Source organism: Sceloporus occidentalis, unplaced genomic scaffold (genome assembly GCF_023333645.1).
Source record: "Sceloporus occidentalis isolate IW3139 unplaced genomic scaffold, rSceOcc1.0.p SCAF_4, whole genome shotgun sequence".
In the NCBI taxonomy this organism is placed as follows: Eukaryota; Metazoa; Chordata; class Lepidosauria; order Squamata; family Phrynosomatidae; genus Sceloporus; species Sceloporus occidentalis.
In genome coordinates, this window is record NW_028316984.1 from 186853887 (window position 1) to 186879212 (window position 25326).

The 25326-nt window shown below is 38.2% G+C and overlaps 1 protein-coding gene across 13 annotated transcripts in view; it reads left to right on the forward strand.

Annotated features, from left to right (window-relative positions):
- Nucleotides 1–22239, forward strand: part of MARK3 (microtubule affinity regulating kinase 3) — an 86320-nt gene extending 64081 nt beyond the window's left edge. For 3 of the 13 annotated variants that reach the window (XM_089522602.1, XM_089522606.1, XM_089522604.1), the window contains 7 exons: nt 1988–2065; nt 2635–2738; nt 8348–8512; nt 9222–9479; nt 13193–13219; nt 18032–18076; nt 21646–22239. In XM_089522602.1, coding sequence (XP_089378728.1) covers nt 1988–2065; nt 2635–2738; nt 8348–8512; nt 9222–9479; nt 13193–13219; nt 18032–18076; nt 21646–21991 — 1023 coding nt within the window. In that variant the 3' untranslated portion in view covers nt 21992–22239. The remainder of the gene's footprint in view (nt 1–1987; nt 2066–2634; nt 2739–8347; nt 8513–9221; nt 9480–13192; nt 13220–18031; nt 18077–21645) is intronic. The other 10 variants (XM_089522605.1, XM_089522603.1, XM_089522608.1 and 7 more) reach the window with 10 other exon arrangements.
- Nucleotides 22240–25326: the final 3087 nt, after the last annotated feature.

Consider the following 25326-nt stretch of genomic DNA (forward strand, 5'->3'; position numbering starts at 1 on the left):
TCAGGAAACCAAATCTTTCCTGACAAGACAATCTGTGATGCTGATTGTTAACTTCTGCTTTACTTCTCTCTCTTCCTGGACTGTGTCCTTCAGCAGGAAGGATTGATGAAATAATATGCTGTGCACTGAAATTCTTCAGCATCTCAACGTTCCTTGCAATATGTTAAAGACTTTATTTTGTAGTATCATTTGTTACTACAGGGATCTGAAGGGAAGTATAGTGGCTGGTGGATTTGATGTGCCCTGGTAGCCTCTCTGATACATCATGGATCTTCACTATGCCTCTTGAGTTATCCTATTAGTTCCACACACTACTGCTTCTGTTTCCCTTTGCTGGGAATCACTTAACACCACCAGATGTCTCTTCCTTGGGAACAGGGAGGAGCATCTTCCAAGGTTATTTCCGTGGTCCAGAAAACCCTTCAAAGTCACCACCACACTCTCCAAAACTGAGGCTTTTATCCCTGTTCTTGAAACTCATACACACGGAATAAGAGGAGAGCTTGACATTCGTTATGTGGCTCCAAACTCACAGCATAGTTTCTGACAGTTCGACTTCTGTGTGCCACGTTCATCTGCTTTGTGTGTTTAGGAATTGTTTTCTAGAGGAACCCTCTGTCCATCACCCTTCTAGGAAAGTATATGCAAAATTACTCACACTTACTTCTTCACTCCCTCCTCACCATGAAGGAAAACAGTGGGCAAAATTACAGATCCCACATTCAGATTAAGCATAATATCACTTTGGTTGTTTACCTCTCTCCAGCAGTAGAGAGCATGTGCAAACTAGTCCAAGGCTCAATTTTGCTGCTTCTCCCTCTCCAGGAGGGACAGAAAAGTAAGCCTTTTGCAGGCTCAGTTGCTAATACAATAAATAAGTGTGGTAGTAAAATTAATTAATTTGAAGCTCAAAGTAGTTCAGTAAAAGACAGTTTTGAAAGCTGCAAGATTTCAATCATCTTGATATATTTAGACAAGATAAGAAGCCCCCAGTGCACCAGATTCTATATGATCTTGGAAGCAGGTTCAGCCCTGGTTAGTATTTGCATGGGAGACTGCCAATAAATACCAGGTTCTGTGGGCTATATTTCAGAGGAAGGAAAGGAAAAAAACCACCTCTGAGTATTCCCTGACTAAGGAAAACCCTGTGAAATTTCATGGGATTGCCATAAGTCAACAGAACAGGCTTTTGCAGGTGCCATATTGCAGGGAATAAAAATGCTTCCTTGCTTAAACTATTTTACTCCTTATAAACACTTAATCACCATCTGCCATGTGTCAATTTAGCTTGTTTCCTTTCCACATTTTTTTATGCACATTAATCTCCAGACTCTTTTAAATAATTATTTCAGTATTTGTTATATCACTTATCAGCATGGTGTTGTGGTTTGAGCATTGGACTATGATTCTGGAGACCAGGGTTTGTCACACACTCTCAGCCTCAGAAGGAGACAAAGGCAAGCCCCCTTTGAACGAATCTTGCCAAGAGAAACCTGTGATAGGTTTGCCTTAGGGTCACCATAAATTGGAAACTGCTTGGAAGACACACAACAACAAAATAATGGACATAAATCTTCATGGAGTTCCCTCAAAATAATTGAAAATGGTGTCCTTGTTTATGTTCACAAAATATGTCTGTCATTGTATCTCATAATCTGTCTGTTCTTATCAAAGTGTTTCCTTAGAATAGAACTTAACTAGATTTCCATTAAAACAGTCCTTCCAAGATTTCCTCACCAGTTTTGACTTAGATATCTCATCCTCCTTGTATTGCTTTGAGTTTATAGTGGGTGGAGTTGCTTGTTGCTTACTGGTAATTTAGCCCATGCTTGCTTTTTTTGTACTATTCAAGAAAGAGATAAATTGCAAAACTTTCCATTTTTCTTTGTTCCTGAATACTTAGGGGCATGTTTATTTGATTTGACCATATGCTTTGTCTACTTTCAGTGCCTCTCATACTTTTAAAAATCATTCTGTTATCTGCTAGCTCTTCTGTCGTTCCTGGAAAATTGATCAGTGGCTTGGGCCTATCTCCACGCTCTTTCTCTATAAAGACAGAGGCAAAGTAATTATTTAACTTTCATTGTGCTCCTGCCCCCCAAATAAAATGTAATTTTTTAAAGTGGGCTTATATTTACCTTTTCCTCTGTATGTCTTCTTCTGCTCTTCTACCTTTTCTATTTTCATTTTTTCCTATTTTAACTGTATTTTTCTTTGCAGCCTTGGTTATTTTGTGTTGAAAAGTGTGGGATATGTTTTTTTAAACTTCCTCGTATATTTAATAAAGTTTTTAAGAGTTTATCACAGTCTCTACTAGTCTTATGAATTATGTTCTTGTCAAAAATTTGATTAGAAAAGAGATTAATCTGTTATTCTGGAAGAACCATAAATGTTTTAAACTAAATTGCAAAATTTAGTTTTGAGCACAATCTTTGGTTTCCATATAGCAGAAAGATGGTTTTAGCCCAAGGAATGTAGTGTTCTTATGACTGAACATATTTAATTAAGTTCATAATGAACAGTAGCAGAATCTTGAACATTAGCAAGCATTGTAAGATTTGTATTTTAGGGTAAGCTGCAGTACATAAGTTAATAGGACCTAGAAATTAACAGATGTGTTCCCTTTCATTGTAGAACAATACTGCACCTGGAGCAATGACACGACGAAATACATATGTCTGTAGTGAAAGAACAACTACAGACAGACACTCAGTCATTCAAAATGGCAAGGAGAGCAGGTAAGCATTTTCTGAAAGGAAAAAAAGGTCATATAAATAATTGTATTCTTCAGGTTGCCATTGTAACAGTGAAAGGATATAGATTTTTTTTCACTCTCTAAAGATAATTTTTTTAGCATAAGCTGTGGTACATGATGGAATTTCTCACTAGGTAAGTCTCAGTTTGCCATCTTTAGATATAGAGAGTGTGGCAGTTCAACAATAATTTAAATATTTCTAGTTTTAATGAGAATACAGTGCAACTGCATATCTACTCAGAGATAGTGGGAGTTCAAATTATATTAAACTGATACAGGATTACAACGCTAAGCACATGCTTAATGGTTCTTCTCGGCTAAAATGAATAGGACCTACAAAGTGCATAGGACTAGGTTATGCCCATGATTCGGTAGAGGGATAGTGTCAAAAAGTTTTATCACAGGCAAAGCCAAGTACTCATATTAAGGAAAATAAAATGTGATGCTGTATGTAATATGCTGAAGCCATGCAGCACACAGAAGCAAAATGAATAAAATTGTATATTTCATTCCTAAAAGGGCTCCAATCATTGCACATTTGAAATACATCTACTGTTTGTCAGAGGCAGGTGTTCTTCTTGTGTGTGAGGGTTCTCTATGCTGAAAGAGCAAGAAGTATCTTACATCTCCATGTGCCAAATGAATCCTATAGTAAGAGAGTGGGATAGGATTATGTAAGGTATTTTTTTGCCTCTTAGAGTAAATATGTTGGGTATACAGAACACCTGTGTGCTGCAGGTTTATCACATATGAATGCCACTTTTGCTTTCGTTCTGCCATATTTTCCATAAATATTTAATTTTTTTTTATTTTGACCTTCAGGAGCTACAGATACTTATTTTTTGGCTAAACGTCGTCCTAAATGTGCTGAGACTGTGGTCCAAAACTATTAATCTATCTCCTCCCCAAATGTGATATTGCATTAATTACTGATGGAGACTTCTGTAAAACAAACCTCTTGCCATCAGCCATTTCCTCCAGTTTCTGCTGTATACTGTTGGCATTCTGTTGTGGAAGCCAAATCTATTTATTCACATTTATGCATGGCAGGGGGTTGGACTGGATGGTCCTAGTGGTCTCTTCCAACTCTATAATTCTATGATTTCATTTCTCTGCCACCTTTCTTCTGTAAATGGACCCAAGGCATCTCACAGATAATATGGCTAACCCCAAATTGCAGCCAATCTCTCATTTTAGGATCATTTGCTTCTGCCTTCCCAGTTTTGAAAAAGGAAGCATTTTGCTAAGCTACAAGAGGTATGATGGAGAGTGAAGGAGCATTATGAGTAAGAACAGAGTTAGTTCATTTTCCTATTTATATAATCTGCAGGTTGACTCCCACTGAGATCTTAAACCAATTTTCTTCAGCCTAATGCACCTTTTCCTCATGGGCAACAACTCTAGCACCCCACAATGTATATTTCTTGATATTAGATATACTATTCTCTGCAAATTGAAAATAACTAATCTCGGACACTGCTCCCTTTACATCTTGGGATCAACAGCCAAGAAACCTCTTGTCCATGTCAGCCTTGCGGCAAAGGCCAGTACAGACAAGACACTTCTTGGTCACTGCTCGGCAACTGCTTGGTTGCTGTTCTCAAGGTGACTAGTTGCAAAGAGTGAAGCTTCTCCCTAGCGAGGAAAGATTCTCAATCCGGTGTATGTGTAGAGGATTTACAGAAGCCACATGCTTTGGACTGAAGACTAGCATGGATGGAGAAGGGGAGAGACTTTAACTTCAGAAGCCATTCTAAGGTGAAGATCTCTTTCCAAGAATCAGTCCCAGATACTCATCTCTTTCCTTCCCCAGAGACATGTCTTCTCCACACAGCTTCAAATGTCCTCCCCCTCCACAGACAAACATTGTTTCTTCTGTTACCTCTTCTTTCACCCTGTCTGATTAAAGAAAACAGGAGCAGTGGTGCAATTCCAACTTGCCAGCCAAGACCCAGCAAAGCTCACAATGCTCATGCAGGGTCCCAGATTTGGAAAACCCTTTTTGTCACTGCTTCTCCCCTGTTGCCACATGCTCTAACTCAAGTCAAGTCAATCTGTTCCAAAATGGCACTACCGTGAGCCACAAAAGTGATTCCCTGCACCTAAGCCTTCTGAGAGTTTCCCAAGCACCACTACTAACGAAAGATTATGGGAGTGAGCTTGCACAGGCAGGCACAAAACAGGAGACATCACCACAGAAAACAATCAGCAAGGCAGTGCAGTGGTTTTAAGGGGGCCCTGAAAAGAAGTTTCATGCAACTCCCATCCCCACCATGCTCCTAAAGGTCACTGGTTCCCGTTGTCTTTCTTGCACACCAGTACTTTGACAGCTGCCCCCCTTTTCCCTCACTGTCCCCCAGATTTTTCCAGTGCCCCCAGGGGGGACTTACCACCCACTTTGTGGGAATCACTGCACTGTAGAAATTCATTTTCTATTCTTTCAATAGACATGTATTGTACCATTACCACATTATAACACTTTAGTGTATCAGAACTGGACTCTAGTGCACAAAAGCTTATGCCATCATAAATTTCATAGGCCTAAATTCAATTGTTAGTTCCAGCTAGAGTAGAATCAGTGGACTTTGCACATGTTTTGACTTAACAGATGCCCATTGATTCAGTGGAAATAACAATTGGATTTAGGCCAAAATGTGTCACAAAATACTGTCTGGAAGCAAGATATGGTCTCGGCCCAAACTGAATACACTTATTGATGATTGTACAAACAGAAGAAATAAGGTTTGATTCTGATAAATAATACTGCTAAGTATTAGGAAGGCTTTCAGATAACCATTTGTTGCAGTGCTGTTTTGTATCTCCAGTGGTGATGACCCTTTATCCTTAAGCCCCACTCAGATTTTGTTAGTTTGGGGAGTCTTTGCTTATTTTGAGTACATGCGATTATATGTCACCACATACCAAGCTTTCAGTTCATACACTGAGCATGTGAAAAACAATAGTCATAACTGATTGAATAAGAACATTCTAAGGCCTTAAAAATGTAGACAACTGTTACAGACTGCAATGCCATCTTTTAAATACAGTCCTTTTAAAGACAGTGCCTTAAAACAGTGTATCTGTGCTGCTTTTTGCTTCCTGTGGGATTTCGAGCTGACACCAGATAGAAAATGGTTTGGTATGGTTTTAATTACTATGTATTTTCACTAAATAAGCCTGCAAAATCTAGGTTTGGGGTATCTGATTTAGATAGTATGGGAGTCCCTGTTTGACATAAAGTAAATCCAGAGAGAGAGGCCACAAATGTCAATAGGAATAGTTTTTAAATTTGGATGTGCACAAATGTGTACACAACCATTTGAGCAAGAAACTAACATAATAACCTGAGATAAATGCTCTCATTTAATTTAACTAGATCCTGTCCCTAGTTTACTCAGGTTTCTTGTCCAAGCTGAACTTTGGTTTCCATGGCCCAGCTGTCTCTATCAGTTCTCCAGTTCCAACAGATTTAACTCTTTCTTTTCTTTTGGTTTGCTACCTTCTTTCCTTCCTTCTTAATGTTTGTGCTTCTTGGCTTTTGTATCTTTTCTGTCTGCACCTCCATTCACCAAAAGGATAATTTCTTGTTTTTCCCTTGCCAGTTTTTTTTCCCTTGAGTTAAACTCTTTTTGTCTGCTTGTTAAATTTTGTAGCCCAGTGTGCTTTCTTTGCTGAGCATATGTTGCTCCATTCCCAAAGCTAAACTTTTTGACCTTGGTAATCCAACAAACATTTTGATTCCTAAACTATATTAACCTTTAAACTGAAGTTTTCACAAAAACTAAGAATTGGATCTTATTTTATTCTAACATAAAACAAATTAAATACAAAATGGAGGTGAGATGTGTTCCTTAACTGTCACAGTAACAAATATGAAATGCCTGATATAAGTGGAAGATAGTCATCCAGCATTGAATAATAATAATAATAATAATAATAATAATAATTATTATTATTTATTTATTTATAGCCTGCCTCTCCCTGGAGGATCGGGGTGGGCTACAATCAAGAATAAAACATAATAAAATAATAACACAATCCCTAAGCCACAATCAAAATACAACAGCATAAAAATCAATTATTAAAATCACAGTAAAAATTACAATAAAATTTAATCCCCATTACAATGAGGCGATGTAAGGGAGAGTCAAGGAGGCACAGTTGTGGGACAGTGGAGAGGACCCATGTATTAGTCTGCGAATGCCCGCTGAAAGAGATCCGTCTTGATGGCTTCTTTAAAGGCCTCAAGAGATGTTATGTGACAGATCTCCTCTGGTAGGTCATTCCAAAGTTTAGGAGCGGCCGATGAGAAGGTCCTCTGGGTAACTACAGCAAGTCTGGTCTTCTTAGTCTGTAGTAAATTTGTCCCAGAGGACCTGAGTGTGCGGGGTGGATTGTATGGAAGTAACCTGGACCTAAGCCATGAAAGATAAGTAGTGTGGACATTTTATAATGCCCTTCTAGAGGGGCATTGTATAAATGGGCCATACAGCTTAGAAGGCCCTCCATTCTCTAGCCATGTCCAATTTGATTTGGTAGAAGCATTCAGAGGAAGGCCTCTGGATAAACACTTGAAAGCCTAAGAGAGGATGCTTGAAAAACTTCACTTCACCCCAAATTGCAATATTAAAAATGGTGGCATTCACTTACCATAACACTGTGCACCCGCACTATATGCAGGTGCACCATACACAGCTTTCAGCTTATGCTGAAGCCACACCGCAGGGAAAACAATGATGTGCTTGCTGCATGCATACACCCATTATTTTCAGTGAGGCTCGAGCATACATGTTTTTCCCGTGGGGGGTGGGGGGGTGTCTGGAACAGATCCCCTGGATAAGGGAAGGGCCACTGTATACATAAAGAGTGAGACATACCTCTGTTATGCAAATTAATCCTCAAACCTCCTCTGAAGAAACTTGCCAAGAAAACCCAATGATAGGGTCACCTTAGGGTCTCCATAGGTTGGAAACAACTTGAAGGCAGACAACGACTAAAATACCCTGTTATAATAACAAAAAAAAACAAGAGAAGGAAGAAGCAGTAACTGAGATGTAGGTCAACTTTTTTCATTCATAAGATTCCTGTTTGTACCCTGATTTCTCGGGTGAAGACAAACTTCTGGCTAATAATAATAATATAATAATAATAAAATTTTATTTGTATACCACTATTCCTGGGTAGATCATAGCGGTTCACAACATACAAAAATAATACAGTGAAATAACAACATATATCCCCAGTAACATCCAAGAATCTTCCCCCACCAATTAAAACTTTAGAATACAGCCTAAAACATTACATCATAAAACCATTTATGGCTAAGACTTTGAAGAACCTCTGCCAGTGAGAATACACAGTACCAGACTTGACAAACATGTTCATCATTAATACTTCTGTAACTAGCAAGACAAATAGTTGTCCACAAACCTTAACTCTTGATGGATTTAATTCTGATGGACTATTCGGCCATAATGGAGGATTCGTATGGGAGGAAAGGTGTTTGCTTTTTACTAAAGAGTAGTCGGCAAGTTTGTCATTGGTCCATCATACTATTCTTTTTGCCTCTGCCCAAACCCAACCCTCTCACAGCCTGACTGAAACGTTCGTTTATGCAGCTAGCCCTGATACAGTTTATACTACATCCTCCACCAGTGTTCGGCTGCGACATCAGAAGTCGATGTCCATGTCAGCCTCTATGCATGCGAAGATGATGTTACCTCCAGTAAACAATGGCGCAGATAACCTCAGGTCTATGTAAGAAGTGGTGACACTATTATGAAACTAACTAGTATCTGCTGCTGCTTAACTCCGTGCTACAGAACTTTTAGTCCTAGATAATGCTAGAGGTTACCTGTGAGGTGTGTTTGCCTCCTATTTTTGTTGTTTATATTTGTCTTGTGGTCCAGGTTGTCTGTGATGTGATCCCTTCTTAATAAACTACTTGAGTATTCCTTGCTTCTTTAGTGTTGCCAGAAATCCTCCTATGCTGCCATATAGTGATGGTCCAGAAAATATTAGAATTGATAGTTTTAAAAGACTGTCTTTCTGTAAGGCAATCTGACTATTTTTTCTCTGCAAAAATATTTACAGATTATTAACACAAGGAGAAAGTGTAGGAAAGGACAATTCTTACATTCACATTAAAAGAAAAAGGTAGCATTTGATCCCTTTCCTTTCTTGCAATAGCATTTTCATTTTTAAAAAAACATGAAATCTGTTTATGCTGAGCTTTTCTCCTAAATACACAGATTTTTAGATTAACCTTTGTGCTTATAATGCATTTTTGTTTAATAGTTATGAATTATTTATATTTTAAAATAATGCTCCCTCTAAATTGTAATCTGTAATCCTTTTTGTACGGTATTGTAGCGATCCATCATGCTGTGTAAAATGTATTGTTTCATCTTGAAGAGAATTGAATTTCTGCATGTAAAGGTTTTAACTCATCCCAATATTCTTTTAGTGCTATTACCGATCAGAAGACACCTGTTGCTTCAACTCACAGTATCAGTAGTGCAACAACACCTGACCGCATACACTTCCCAAGACGATCTACCAATCGTAGCACTTTCCATGGCCAGATTAGAGAACGGCGTACTGCCACTTACAACGGACCCCCTGCATCGCCCAGTCTCTCTCACGAAGCAACACCACTCTCACAGACACGAAGTAGGGGCTCCACTAACTTGTTCAGTAAATTGACTTCAAAGCTAACAAGAAGGTATGTATTTTTAAAAATAAAAAAAAATCACAGAATTTTGCCTAGGGCAGACATTCTCACTATCCAGGAATCTAATCAGGTTGAATATTAAAGTTAGGTACTTATCATCTTAGCCTAACAAAATAGAGAAGGCAGATACATGAATATGTGGTAGCCTTTCTCTCCAATCTGTGAATGCACTCTTTAAATGGGCAACGGAGTAGGATTTGACCCTGCAAAAAAGACCCTGATTTGCATAGTTAAACTATGAAAATACTCAAATTATCAGAGCAAGACTGTAGAAACTATTTTAAACTAGCCCATCATTTTGTCAGTAATTTAGGACAAAAGTACTGAGGTTCTGTGGCCTTCTATAATGCTGAGTAAGGCAATCAATCAGTGACTTAACTTTTAAACTAGGAATCTTTTTGGTGGAGTTCTGTTTCAGCCTCATGCAGCAAGCAAACTTTTTTCTCTTTCTCTCTGTGACTTACCCTAATAAAGCTTTGGGCAAGGTGTGGCCCAGGGACCACATGCAGCCCCTAAGGATGTTTTTATGGCTGTCAACACCTCCAGAGCCTCCAGACTAAAAAGGAAGGTGAATTGCTGCTCCTGGAAGCTTGCTCCTGTACCGTTTAACATTTAAAATAAAAACCCAACACCACAAATTCCAGACACCTTGTGAGTTTTTGCTTTATTTTTGGGTAGTCCAGGGGGACTGGGATATAAAAATTGCCCCCCTCCCATTGCACTTGCAGTTACCCATGCCTGCTGAACACCTCAGGAATCTTGATAATTTGAAAGCTATGTCAGAAGCTTTCACCGCTATTGAATACACCAGGAGCAGAGTTTGCATGTACCCTGCCTTATAAAAGATAGTCCTCTTACTGGAAGGGCTGCCTTAGAATCCTGAGAATGGGGAAGAGCCTTGAAACTATCCATCAGCAGTTAGCAATAACTTGAAAAGCAGAATGAGCACAAGCACTTTGCTCCCTTTTTTCAGTGTTTGCCACAATAAATCTCTTACATTTGTATTCAGTATATTAAATAAAAGTAATTATTTCTAAACTGGCACCCAGGCATATAAGTAGTATAAGACAAATGTGCAAAACTTTCTCCTTTCTTTTGGTTATTGCATTTCCTCTTTTTTGGTAGTGGATAAATGGCTGCCCAAACCAGGAGCTTCAAAACTCATAGAAAAGTACATCTTTGTTATCATGTGACACCTATAATGTGCACAAAATACCAGCTTTAGAATAGTTGTTGTGATTTGGTGTGAAAAAGCTCAAGGGGCAGAACCAGACAGACAGTGTAGGCTTTGTTCATCATTGAGCCTGATGCTCTTGAAATGAGAAACTGGAAAAATGTACATACTCATTCCATTTATTCCTTAATGGTGGGGTTCCATGTTAAAATTGCACTCAGTGGACATGGCAAAGTCAGGAATTGCCTGGCAGGCATTCCACTTACTTAAAACAGTGTTCATTACAGTAAACCCTCCATCAGCTTATGTTACCAGGCAGGGCACCAGGGGATGTAGCTTGACCAAAAACGTTAGGATTTGAATACAGGGAATCCTGGTTTCAGTCCTGAGCATCTAGCTAAAAACAGTATCACGAAGTAGCACTTGAACAGTGGGTTAAGTACTTGGATAGGAGCTGCACATCAGAGGGGACAGTGCTGATCTCTGTGTTTGTTGAGACTCAGTTTTAACTCAGAAAAAAATACCTGGAAGACACAGCTAGTTACAGTAGTTTTGATCAACCATTGGGGTATATTTTCCATAGTCCATTCCAGTTTTGTCGCCTTGATATTTTAATATATCCATACCATATTAGTCATTGTTTACATTCCAAAGACCTCACAATGCATGGAAATCCAGCATGTTTGACTACATCTGGTGAATGGGATGGGAGCAGCATCTCATGCTTCTGGATGGGAAATTTGGACACAGCACAGATTAAATGAAACTAGAGACGTGTAGACGTCATTGACTGCCCTTCTTGGCTTCAGTGGCTTTCCAAAGCACCAGCAACCTGACTTTTTAGAAGGAACTTTTGTTTTCCTAAGGGGATTGAATACTTATAAGGTAGGTTCCTTTCAAAGATATAGCTGTTAGTCTGTAGAATCAGTATGTAGAGAGATTTTGCAGCACCTTTGAGACTAACTGAAATAAAGAAGTTGGTAGTGTGAACTTTTATAGATTTCAGTCTGCTTTGTCAGATGTTCCTGTCATATGGGAAGGTGGAGGGAATTTGTAGGAGGCCTGTAGCGAGTATAGATAACATTTCAGTTCACTTTGAGGCTCCTAGGATGAGGATTAGGTGTGTTAATTTATTGGCATACTTTCCACATTGAGTAAGCTATTCCTTTGCATCAATAGTCCTTCGGAGCAGGGAACATATTTGTAGACATTCATTTGTTACACAGTTATGTGCTGAAGTGTTCATAGTTTGATTTCCAAAATGACATTCTATAAATCAGGTGGAAATTTTTTATCCAGTTCTTTTCTAGGAGCTTCCAAGTGCTCTAAAAAGGAATAGCTTTCCTCCTTCTTATCAAAGGCCTTGCAGGCCTACTTTCCAGTATGCACTGTTTTGGTCAGTAATGGGCAAGTGGCCAAAATGCCAACTTTGTACCTCAGAGTGCAGCAATTTTATGCTCGATACACAAACAGGTGAAAATTTATTTTTATTTATCATTTATGCTTTAATTGATTGGCTCTATTTGTACTGTGCCCCAATAACAAGATAGGTATTAGACTTAAAATATTGGTGATTTTTGTCCTTGGAAAACAGGAAGGGAAAAGAGGAGGACATAGGTTGGAGTTGGACAGAGACTTCCAATTCTTTTTTCTAGAAGATGATAGTTTCTTCTAGATTCCAGAAGAAGTGTTACATGAACTTTTTCCTTTTTGGAACCCCCAGGGCTTTAGTAAGCATTTGGATGGGCATTTGCCCAAGATTAGAAGCTGATTTTTTTTTCTTCTTGCCAGTCTCCAGTGGTGCCTCAGATATTCTCTGAGGGTCAAAGGACCCTGTGAAGTGAGGGGAAGCTCATGGACAACCAGGCAGTTTGCAGAAGATGCCATTGCCCAGGTTTTTTGCAGAACTCTACCCATGTCACAACCCAGTCCATTCAGGAGGATCCCTCAGTCCATAAGGAACACTTGTGAGGAAGGGCAAATCTTCCACTCACCTTCCTCTTCATCTGGATATCTCAGTCCCATCTATTTCTTACAAGACGCCCTCAAATCATGCAGATTATATCTGCTTCTTACAAATAGCTGTAGCGTAATTGATCTTCATATAATTACCAGTATGTAGAGAGATCTTGTAGCACCTTTGAGACTAACTGAAAGAAAGAAATTGGCAGTATGAGCTTTCATAGACTTCAGTCTACTTCCTCAGATGTTTTTGTTGGAACGTAAGCCAGGGACAGGCATATATATGCCATAGCTATGTGAGAATGTCAGTATTTAGAATTCCCAGCTGTGCAGGGGAGGGGCTGGCTCACCCATTTAAGCAATACTGGGAGCACTTTGGGGAGGAAATTATCAAAGGCACTTCCATTCTAATAACCCATTTTTTATTTCCAGAGTGAATTTAAAACTGTTGCTTTCACGTTTCATTAAGCTAGTCTTATCATCCTGTGTCTCACATGTTGAATGGATTTTCAATTCATTTTATATCAACACATTTTGTTAATTATTATTTTGGCTTAATTTCTTTTAGAAACATGTCATTCAGGTTTATCAAAAGGTAGGATATTTATATTTTAAGAACCAGCTCTTGCAATTAACATTGAATTTGGCTTTCTAGCCTTGGTTTTTCTTTAAAATAAACATTGAAACAAAACTAAACTTTCTGCTGAAAACTAAATACTTTTCACATACCCAAGATAAGAAGAAAAATTATTGACTAATAATAATCCCTGTGGATCTTCTGGTACCTGAATAATGAGATGCAAAGCATGCCTGTGCACTTTACTTACTTTGATAGTACCCAAAATAATTTTGTTCTTTATACTAATACACTTAGCATGCGTATGGTTGAAGAATGATATGTTTAGTAATACCAATTAAAAGTGTAATACTGCTTGCTTATCAGTTTTAATTTTATTTTAAGAGCCTTGTCACTTTATTTACTGTTGGTAATAATATATTTGGAACCCAGATGAGTGTTTTTTGCTTTTAAAAATATTCAAACAGTATACTGAATATTGATATTGATAATAGAACAGTATGCAGCTTTCCTGATAGCAATCTTGTCTGAATAAAATCTTCATCATTTTGAATTGGAGATGGAATCTTTCTCAGCTATTTGACAGAGAAATAAATATTTTAAAAGGTAATGTTTGAAGTAGGGACCTCCACCTCTCTCTCTCTCTCTCTCTCTCTCTCTCTCTGTGGGAGAAGTACAGTAAGTCCCCAGTTAATAAATAACTGCCAGCTGTATGAGTGGGTCAGATATTCATGGGTCAGTATAAAAGTAATTTTATATTTTCCCCCAAAGTTCAAAAAATCAGTAAATTGCAATACATTTTTAAGCCACATAGATTCATAGTTTTTTCTACTCTGGGGAAAAATAAGATGTCTTATGTGTTTGAGTTCAGTTAATGTTTGTTGGTCCAGAGTTTCTTTCACAAAGTTGCTCCAGTTAGGGGGTAAATTATATTTTTATTTATATTTATAAAAATATAAATATGTTGGGGTCACTTTGTTTACTTCCCTCCAACCGGTGATCGGCTCTGATTTTTGGACTTCTGGTTTCTATATAATGCCCCTCCTCTGAGAATTTCCACTACCATTTTCATGAATCTCAAAGGTCTGCATGGGTGTTTCTTCGAATGCATATAAGGGTGCCCACATTGACTGTTGTTTTCACCTCTTGGGGCTCTGAGATGGAGTGACTAAGGCCTGTTACAGACTGCCAAAATAAAGCTGCTTCGGGTCTCTTTGGAAGTATGCTATTTAAATTTTGCATGGGTCCTAAGAGTCTGGAGGTTGCGCCAAAGCCACACTCCATTCCTAAGCACCGGAGTGCAGCTTTGGTGCAGCTTCCAGACTCTTAGGGTGCATGCATCATTTAAACAGCATACCTCCAAAGAGACATGAAGCAGCTTTATTTTGGCAGTCTGTAACAGGCCTAAGTTCCATTTGTGGTGCATCTGACTTAAAATACTATTGTTCCCTAAGTGATCTGAAATAAAATATGATCTTTTGCATCTTGGCATAGATCTTTTGTTGCAGATTCTAAACAAATGTTTTGATTTGGAATACTACTTTAAAACAATAAAATGCAACGTGCCAAATGTTGTTGTTAAAGTATTAAGTTCTCTGTAGTAATCTTAGGGCCAAAACAGACAGGCACGAAGGGGCAGCTTGATGCCGCCCCTTTGAGCACTGTGTTGCGGCTTCGGCAACTTCACACCATGCTCCCAAACCAGTGTTTTGCCAGCTTAAAAAGAAGCAGCAGAAAGCTGCTCCTTTTGAGTCAACAAAAAGCCAGCTTTCCCGCTGCTTCTTTGTGGTGCTCCTGTGGCATGTGCTGTCTAAATGCCATGCTGCCAGGGCTCAGCAAAGCCGCCCACCATGTGGTTGGGTGGACAGCTTCACAGTGGCATGGGGGCAGGCATCATCTAAACAACATGCCCCCAAGCTGCAGCAGAGGGGCTGTCTGTTTTGCCCCTTAGTGAATCAACAGTTTTGCCTTTGTTTCCTTGTAAAACTTTTGATTACATGGGTTAATGTAAACATTTTGGGTTCCTATATTAGATTGTTTGTAGTACAGATTTTATCAGTTTAGGGCATTGGTCCCCAAACTTTTTCCAGCTACCACCCCATTTCCTGGTGAAACGTCAGGAAGAAAATCTTCTAGAACATGGCCACATAGCCCGAAAAACCCACAAAAAATCCTATTTCATCCTTCTTAGACTAGATGAGACACTTCCAGAGGTCGAGACATTATGCTCAGTTACAGAATTTGCAGTAAATTGGACTGTCAGATAGAATCATAGATCCATAGAGAATGGAAGAGACTGCAGGGAAATTATAGCTAAAGTGCTACATGAGTCATCTAGGTCTTTGAACAAAAACTTCAAAGAAGGAGAGTTGGACCTCTGAGGCAGTCTATTCTGTCATGCAGCTCCTACAGTCAATATATTTTCCCAAATGTTTAGGCAGAATCTTTTTTCTTGTACTTTAAATCCATTAGTAGAAAGTAAGCTTTCTAAATGGCAGTCCTTTGAGTATTTAAATATGGCTATCATATCACCTCTCAATCTTCTCTTCCCCAAGCTAAACATATCTAACTGCCAAAGGCATTCCTCAGAGTTCTGTGTCCAGAGTTTTACAGTCTGGGGCACTCTCCTCTGGCCATGTTTCAGGTTGTTAATAACCTTGAACTGTGGTGCATAGCACAGTAGCAGTGTTACCTGAATATTATTCTCTTGCAGAATGCACTGGCTTTTTTGTCTGCCTTATCACACTGTTGACTCGTGTTTAGCTTGAAAGGGTTATTCATATATATAATATATAATGCTCAAAAATATTTTATAGTCAAACACACACTGAAACAATCACTGCTTAAAAGTAGCAAAAGAGCAACAGTAAACAAAACAGCAAAATAGTAAGAACAATAAACAAAAAGTCCTATTATCTAAAGGTTTACTGAAAGAGAAGTCTCCATATTATTCTAACATATTAAAATCAGTATCCTAAATTAGTTTGACAAGATGTAATATATCTCATTCTAGTTATTCAGTATTTCAACATTGTATTATGTGTTATCATTATGTATTATGTATTGCAATTTTTTTTTCATTTTAACATATACATATGTAATTGTATAGGTATATAATCAGCCTTATCCTCTGATTTAATTAGCACAAATGAAATGCAGACACATTTATGTTGTCCTGGTGTGTTAATTCTATCCTATCAGAATAACTGGTAACCAGATCTTGAGTCTCTTGAAAGTAATCTGTCCTCCTGGGTCCCTTATGCCTATTTTACCAGTTTAAGATTTGCTCAGACCTTTTTTGGCCCATTACTCACTCTAGCTTGTGCATTTCTTCCCATTTACTTAAAAGATTAAAACATGTTGGCATCTTATTGAGATAAAATCAAATTCTCTTAACTCAGAAACAGTTAAACAGAGAAAGAAATGGATTGTAGGGGTAAGAGAGTATCTTCAACATTTCTTGTCTTCAACCATATAAATATAAATATCCCCTGCCCTATATCTGAAGATACTTTCATGCAGATCTCTACTTTTCTCAAAGACAGTATGACAGTATGTCAAGCAAATTCAACCAGTGTTGCGTTCCATTAGTGTTCAGTACTTTGCTATGTGGATGTTTAGTATCCATTTAATTGTACTGCTGAATTTTCTTGTTCTGAAGCATCAGACTTTACATTCTTTTGAAGATCTGAATCTTCTACTGGTCAAAAAATTCCTTTCAGGTTTGGCACACATTATTGAATAAGGAAAAGAACAGAAAACTACAAAGAGAAATGGTATATTTCTCACAAGTTGTGGTTTAATTCAGAATTATCTGCCATGGATGCATTGCTGGGATTTGTAAATTGCTCCCCATGCATGTCTCTGCACATAATTTCCTTATGTATAGTGAGCTGATCAAATTCAAGCTGATTCAAGTTCTACAGAGGGCTACAAGGGCAGCACTGAACTTGAATATTCTGCGAAAAACTTTCCATTCCCAAAGTGTCTTCTCTTTAACCTTTCTCAACAAACCAAAATCGTAAGATGAAGCTGACCTAGCAGTGAAAGGAGAGGATTTCTCCCTATTCTGTTGGCTAATTTAATTTTAGAGATTTGGAATATGTCCAGGTTTTCATGAACATGGTGTTCTTGAACTACTTGTTGGAAAATGAATGGTATTCTTCTTTCACACCCAGTTTGTTTCCAGGTTGTCCTTTCACCCCACCCTGTAGCAGTTGAACTGTTTCTTACACTGTTTCTTATAAAGGGTTCTTTTAAAAGGTTTATCCTCAACAGGTAAAACTGAGGGATGATAAGTGACTGGAGTTACATATAATGAACCATCTTGTTAATATCTGTGAAGCTGTGAATTATATTTATTAGTTGATTATAAGATTGATTCATTTATATATCAGAGGAAAGATAAAAGCCTAGTAATTGTGACATGAACTTTAACTAGTGCTACCTAGAGTTAAAATGAATTTTTAGTTCTTTCAATTTATGCTTTCCTAACAGATGCCTGTGAGATGACTTTCCTATGAGCAGTGTTCCACTGTTGCAAATCCTTTGTCAGTAGACTCCTTTGGAGGGTTACACATAGCTTTCTTCTTTAATATCTATATATATAGTTTTAACAGTAAGCATTTGAGGCTTCCAAATATATTTTATTTGGGCAAAGGCATGTTGAATATCTTCAGTCTACATATTGTTTGTTTTTAAAGCCAACAATTGCAGTTAATACTGAGTGAGATGTCACTGTGCAGTGTGCTGCCAACCTTATTCATGCTAGTGTAAGATTTGTCTTTTCTTTCCTGCTTTTCTCTGTGCTTCGGCATTGTTTTCATTGAGGCTCCCGACTGAATATGAGAGGAACGGGAGATATGAGGGCTCAAGGTGAGGGAAATTATTTTTTGCTTCTAATGTTAAATGTAGATTGAGTTTAACTCTTTCTCCTCTCCTTCAAATGGCATAGGCAGTAGTATACTGGTGATGGTGTTCTTAGCTTAGAAAATACATAAAACCAAGAATACCTCCCATCTACAGAGCTGTGATTAAACTATTTAAATTACATGATTCTGACTTCTCATGTGTACATACACACAGTTCTGATTCTTTGTAAAAATATAATACTTGCTTGTGGCTGATAGAGCCAGCAGATTCCTAGACTACCATAGAAGCCTTCACTATTTAATCATAAATCATGAAGGAACTTTATTCCTTTGCCAAATATAAAAAACATATGCATTAACTCTCAAATTTCAATTTCCGGGAGATGGCATCTTTTGCTTTCAGTTATCTACCATATTGTAACACAAGTTCCAGTTTCATGTAACGAAGAATTAATCACAGAAATGTCAGTAAGAGAATCTTGGTTTTGTAAGTGGTGAGCTCATTTGCCACAGAAATTCTAGGATTTCACGGAGTTATAATTTTTTTATTTCTCATATATATAATATATATATTATTTTTTAAAGAGAGTTGGATTTCTAAATTAAGTACATCTTCTCTCTTGAACACCACATGAAAAAATATATTTCTGGAAGATTTTTGAAGCTGTTAATAACTGATTTCATCCAGAAAGCTAAATGCTATCACATAACTCTTTTCTCCAAAAGAAAAATACAATTTTGAGACTACTGGTTTTCAAAAAACAGAGTCACTAATTCATTGTTTGAAGTAGAAGAGCAGTAAGAAATTCTAGATATGTCTGTGACTTCCTTTCATTTCTTCTAAAAACATAGGATTGGGATGGGGATCTGTGGCTTCCGCTCCTGTACTTAATATAAACTTAAGTGTGTATTCTGCCAGAAGGCTGTGGTCCAGAGAACAGCAAGTGGAATCCATTCCATAGGCCAGGGGTAGGCAACCTTTTTGAGCCAGGGGCTGGGTTGCTGTCCCTCAGACAACTCAGGGGCCGAAGCCGGGGGGGGGGGTGGAGCTTCCACCCTTCGGGGGCAGGGCTACATACCAGGGGCGGAGCTTCCACCTAAGCCCCGTGGGGGGAGGAGGCGTGTGCCCGCCCTCTCCTCCTCAGTCCCTTTCTGGCCAAACATCCCCAACCTGCATTGCAAAACACACACAACAGCACATTTGTGCATTTCACATGGCTTTACTTAACGTGGCCTCTTGCATATTTCAGAGGCTTATTCCATAACCAAACCCCTTGGGTTTAACACTTAGCATGGTTTAACATGGCTATGCATATTGAACATGTCAAGGTGGTGTCACCGTTCTTGCACCAAGTGTACTTCTCAGAAGTGTGTACTTGGTCAAGGGACTTTGGTTTTTCTTCACTGCGCATGAGTTTAAGTCACACTCTCTTGGCTTCAGAAACAGTGCGTCCATGCCTCTCAAGCTGACTCATATCATCATCAACACCACCACACTATCACTGTCAAAATAAGGGAGACTTGTTAGCATTAAAAGCACCCAAAACACACTTTGGAAGGTGACACTCTCTCGGCTTAAGAAACAGTGCCTGCATGCCTCTCAAGCTGACTCATATCATCATCATCATCACACTATCATTGTCAAAGCAAGGGAGACTTGTTAGCACTTAAAGCACACAAAATAAAAATTAAAAAAACCTTGAGGCCTCTGGCCACTCACCACCACCTCCTTCTGCCCCCCCTCCATCTCTTCCTCCTCCTTCTGCTCCCCCCTCTTCCTTCTCCTCCCCCCTCCTCCTCTTCCTCCTCCTTCTCCGTCCTCCATGCGCCGCGCGGCCTGGGGGCGGAGGAGGCAGAGGAGAAGGAGGTGGGCTGCACGGGGAGGGTGGCATGGGGCTTCCCCCTTTGCCTCCTCTGCCCCAGGCCGTGCGGCCCTCCTCTTCCTCCTCCGCGCGGTGCAGGAGGAGGAGGGCAAGTGCGGTCGCACGGTCGTGCGGCCCAGGAGGAGGTGGAGGCGGCGGCAGGACTGGGCTGGGGCCGGTCCTGCCGCCTCCGCGGGCCGGGGGTTGCCGACCCCTGCCATAGGCACTGATGTGGCCTCACTTGCTTTATTCACTGAATCACAGCCATGGTGTTTGATTGTACTAGTTATAATAACTAGTTGAAAATAATTGATCTTTTTGTTATGAATGTCATCCAGTTTTGTCTGGTTATCGATATTAGAATAAATGTCTTGTTAACCTCGGGATTCCTCCTCAAGCTTAACTGTTAACTAGCAGTTTTATGCATTCGTCCTGACTACTTAATGAAAAAGTAAAAAAATTTAAATCTTCCACTTTGTAGGTAAATCAGATTGAATGTCTGAGTCATAGGCACAATCTTCATGTGCGTCCAATAAAGTTAGAGAACAAAGGAAGTTACAAATTTTTTGTGGAGGGTTGTAACACATCTAGTGATTTTAGTGGTGAATGTACTGTACCCTGTGTTTTGAATACCTCATTCACTGGGGACTTGTGGGATTCTTTGTTTTGAAACCCTAATGCCAGAGTCAAATTTGAGTCTGCATTTGGTGTATTATGCAAGTTTGGCATATTTCTTCCATAAATATAATATTACAGGATAGGTAAGGAGAACTGTTTGACCCCTCATGAGCAGTGGTGCATTTCAGTAATTTTAAGCCCTGTTCTCAGGTCAGGGGAACTATAAGTAGCCATATATATTGCTTCAATAATGAAATACACACCATTTGTTTCTCCTCCCCTACCACCAATTACATCCCATACTTTATAGTTGCTTTTACATGTGTGATACATTAGAGCAGAGAGGGAATAGCCTATTTGCAAATCCTGAATTTAAAAAAGAAATATTCTTAGCCTGTGCAATTTCACATCTTAAATTTACTTGAATCATAGCACTGATATAACTGCAGAAACGGGTTGTTCCTGTTACTCTAATGCTAATTAGCATCACTTTTTGTAGGAAAGTGAAGTTAAAAATATTACAATTAGCATCTGTAACCATGTATATTTCCCTCAATTGTCCCCTGACAGTAAAATGCTTTTTAATAATAATAAAATAAGGTTGTGATAGTAAACATTGTCACTTGCTGACCCAAATTTGCTGCTATCCATTACACATAGCTCTGGGATTTGGGATCCTTGATTCTATTCTCATGGTCTAGTCTTGGCTGCACCACTTGCCATATGGTTGAGACATGGCTTTTATGGGGAAACAGCAATGAAGCAGCAGGCTGGAAAATTATTAGGCATCATGTCTCCCACCCTTGTATTCCACAGATCACCCACACAGAGCTGCTTTCTGAGGGTAGAACTGATCCTTGGGGTTGGGTGACTCATTTGCATATAACATCTAATTAGCTTTAGTTTTATAAGAAATTTTCTAATTGAGACATCTAAGCACTAATAGGAGCTTTTAATCTCAGCAGGGATTGGTAACAGCCACAGAGAGGACATGTTCTAATAATGCATGCTGCATAGATATTGGCTTTTACTAACATAACTTTCAAGAATACTTGGCTCATTTGCTGAATACTAAAACCTGATTACTTTTCAGTCGTAATGTGTCTGTTGACCAGAAGGATGACAACAAAGAAGCCAAGCCTCGTTCGTTACGATTTACTTGGAGCATGAAAACCACCAGTTCCATGGATCCTAATGACATGATGAGGGAAATTAGTAAGGTCCTGAATGCCAACAACTGCGACTATGAACAGAGGGAGCGTTTCTTGCTTTTCTGTGTCCATGGGGATGGTCATGCAGAGAATCTTGTTCAATGGGAGATGGAGGTGTGTAAGCTGCCAAGACTGTCACTGAATGGAGTCCGCTTTAAACGGATATCGGGAACATCCATAGCATTTAAAAACATTGCTTCCAAAATTGCCAACGAGTTAAAGCTGTAATGAGAAGAGCAATCAAGTTTGTAAATTTAAAGTAGCAATTTCAAGGTTGGTTTTTTTTTTTTTTTTTTTTGAGAACATCAATGGAAATGTATAGAATAATATTTAGGGCAATAATTTCTGCATCTTCTGAATCATGATATTAAAGCAAACAAACAGTTGAGTCAAGCTGCTGAGCTGGGAAGGGAGAGTTGGACTTTTTTTTTATAAGTGCACTACAGCATTAAAGTTGCCTACTATGTAAAATATTATTTCCTTCTGCTTTATTTCCAGTCTTGGCGAACAGTCTGAAACACACAATATATACATTTGAATATTCCTCCTGTTTGTATGGATGTGTGAATGTACAGTATGTGTGTATAATTATAATATAAAAGTATTACATGTAAACAATTCATTTATACCATCAGAGCTGTACCAGTACCTCTGTTGAGGCCAATTTTGGTGCTAAAATTGAAATGGCCAAGGTGGAAACACTTGAAAATAATTGACTAGTTAACCAGTAAATGCAGGATTTGCAATTCACTGCATTTTTTCTTTTTTAGGTGTTGCATTCTTTCTCCCACCTATTTATTATTATTTAAGTGTGAAATCAAATTAAAACTACACATTTGTGATAACTAAAATTGTGAGGACATGCTTCAAGTTTTTCTTTTTCCTTACTGAGCAGAAGTTTTAATGTTTTATCCTTTTGATCTTTTAATGTCAAGATTTTATATTTTTATTTTTCAGCCTTGTTCTCGATTTAGCTTCTGTTCACTTCACTAGAGCAAGTGCAGGGAAAGTTTCTGAAGGATTGTACCCTTTGCTGGTAGCCTACAGAACTGAAGTGATTTCTGGACTTACCTTTTCATACTTTATGCTGTGGTGGAAATACGCCTTTAACTTGAAACTGATAAATCATCCCCCTTGTTAATGGTATTCTCTGTGTGACAGAAGTTCCTGTAGCAAAAAAGATGAACAGATAACCCAAAAGAGAAGATATGTGAGAGAATTCTTGAATTCCAGTTATTGATAAATTCTACTCAGAATTGTTCTATGACTTAAAAATTCTGTCCTGGCCATTGATGCTGACAGTCCATTAAACATCAAGGGAAAAATATTTTTGGTACTTTATGCAAAAATTTAAAGGAGAGGGAAACACTGTTCAGTTTTTATGTTCCATACTAGGCTTCTTTAGGGCTCCCCTGATTTTTAATTCCCATCACCCCTACCCAAATGCCATGTTGATTGACATGATGGAATTTGGTTGCAGTGAATACATCACGAGGGTTCTGGATTGGAGATGTTGTTAGAACAAGGTCTTACAGTAGCCAAAATTGTCAAAATGATGATTGGTGGCCTAAATTGTACTAGTCTACTAGTGCAGCTGTTGAGTAATACATCCATGCCCCTAAAGATTATGTCCCTAAAGACAAAAAAATATTGAAAAGGAAATGCCTTATGAGCCCCCAACCTGCACTATCACAACACTGCTTGGAATGGGTTGCCTTGATAGCTAAACTGTAAAGATGCTGCATGCATGCACACACTAAGAAGCTCAGTGTTTACAACTATAAGCAATTCTGCAGCTATAATTCATTTTCTTGAAAATGTGGGAATTTTGTAGAACTTCACACATAATTTCTTTAGTCATGTTGGAACAAGGATGATAAAGGTCTTCCATATTAGCTATCATGCTGATCACTAAACACTCCACTTTCTCAGCTTTTGATTGTACTTAACCAAAGACTTTCAGATGATTTTTTTTGCAGTAATGATTGGTAGGAATGTTATTGATTTTAAAAAAAAATGTCTTGCTAGAGTTAACTAGTTCTTGCTTTGCAGGCTATCATTTCCAATGTATTTGCAAGTGCATAATTGTATAATTTCTCTTTAACCACTTGCCTTTTTGAGAATCCAAAACTAATCCATCTTTTCTCAGATCTTCAGAGAGCTTTCCTAGTGATTCCTACTGGATATGTTTTATTTGAAGCAACCCATAAGAAAATCACATTATTCCTGCTGATTGGGTCAGTGTTTTCCAGGAGTTAGGCTTGATATGAGTTTAAAAGGCTTACCTTGTTTTATGTGATTTCATCTGATTTAGCACTTATGCCCATTATGTAGCAAAGAAGACTTTGATTTAAAAAGAACTATTTCAACTAACGTACAGTGAATTGCATCATATATATTTTTTCGTCTGGATGTATCAACTTGTTTTTGACCCAAGATGTTAATACAGAATATTTCAGATCAGTTTTCACTTCTGTGTAAAGTCTCCTTGATATTTGGTAACTCGTTATACTAGTTAAAGGATCATCTCAATTATAGGAGAGTATAAAATGTTTGGGTTTGGTTTTTTAAAGACATAGCCACATTCTGTATAGACATCTAATGAAGGGAAATGTTCGATATTGGCTCTAATCAGTACCAGTTATTTTATTTTGTTAAAGCAATAAACAATATTTCAGGATGCTTCTTTAAAATCTCAGGTGAGTATCCAGCTGTTGCCTATTTAATAATTTAGACATGTATTTACAAGATGGCAGATCAAAATATGTTGTAGAGGCCTATAAGATTTGGTCCTTTAATTGGTGCCCTGAAGAGAAACAGACCAAAGGCAAGAAATGTTGAAATAACTTGATAATTTTAATTCTCCTAGAAGATGTTGAATGAGCTTTTGCCATATTTAACTGTGATGTCATTTCTGAGAAATATAACTATGCTATGACCATCTACTGCCATATGCAAGGTTCAGTGGATTGGGACATCATCTATTGTCAGGGCTGTTTTGCTGCAGTGGTTTTGGAGACAGCAACTTGCAACTTTCTCCCAAACTCACATGTTCTTCAAAACCTTTCTGAGGCGACCACAGTAATTTTTAATCCTAACTCTGCCCTACAGCTTTTGTTGGGAATACAGTACCATTTTCTCTTTACTTTTCCCTCCTGACTACAAACATTCTGGGCTTTTTTAAAACAAATAATTCTAAGCAATTTTTTCTTTAACAATCAATGGCTTTACAAATAGTGGTGTAGTGTAGTGAATTTTATGAATTTTTCCCAGTGTTTCAGCATGAACAAATTTACTTGTGTTTTTTAAAGATAATCCAAGCTCTGCTCAAAAACATTTTGAAAGTTCAACTATATTATTATTATTATTATTATTATTATTATTATTATTATTTCCCCGCCTCTCCTGGCGGATCGAAGCGGGGTTACAGACTAAAAAAGCACAGTGTTTACATAAAAATTCAATTAAAAGCAGCTAAAAACAATAAAATATACAACATCTTACAGTAACAGTAGCATCAACAAACAAGGCAGGGATCATACACAGACGGCAAGTAATTCATA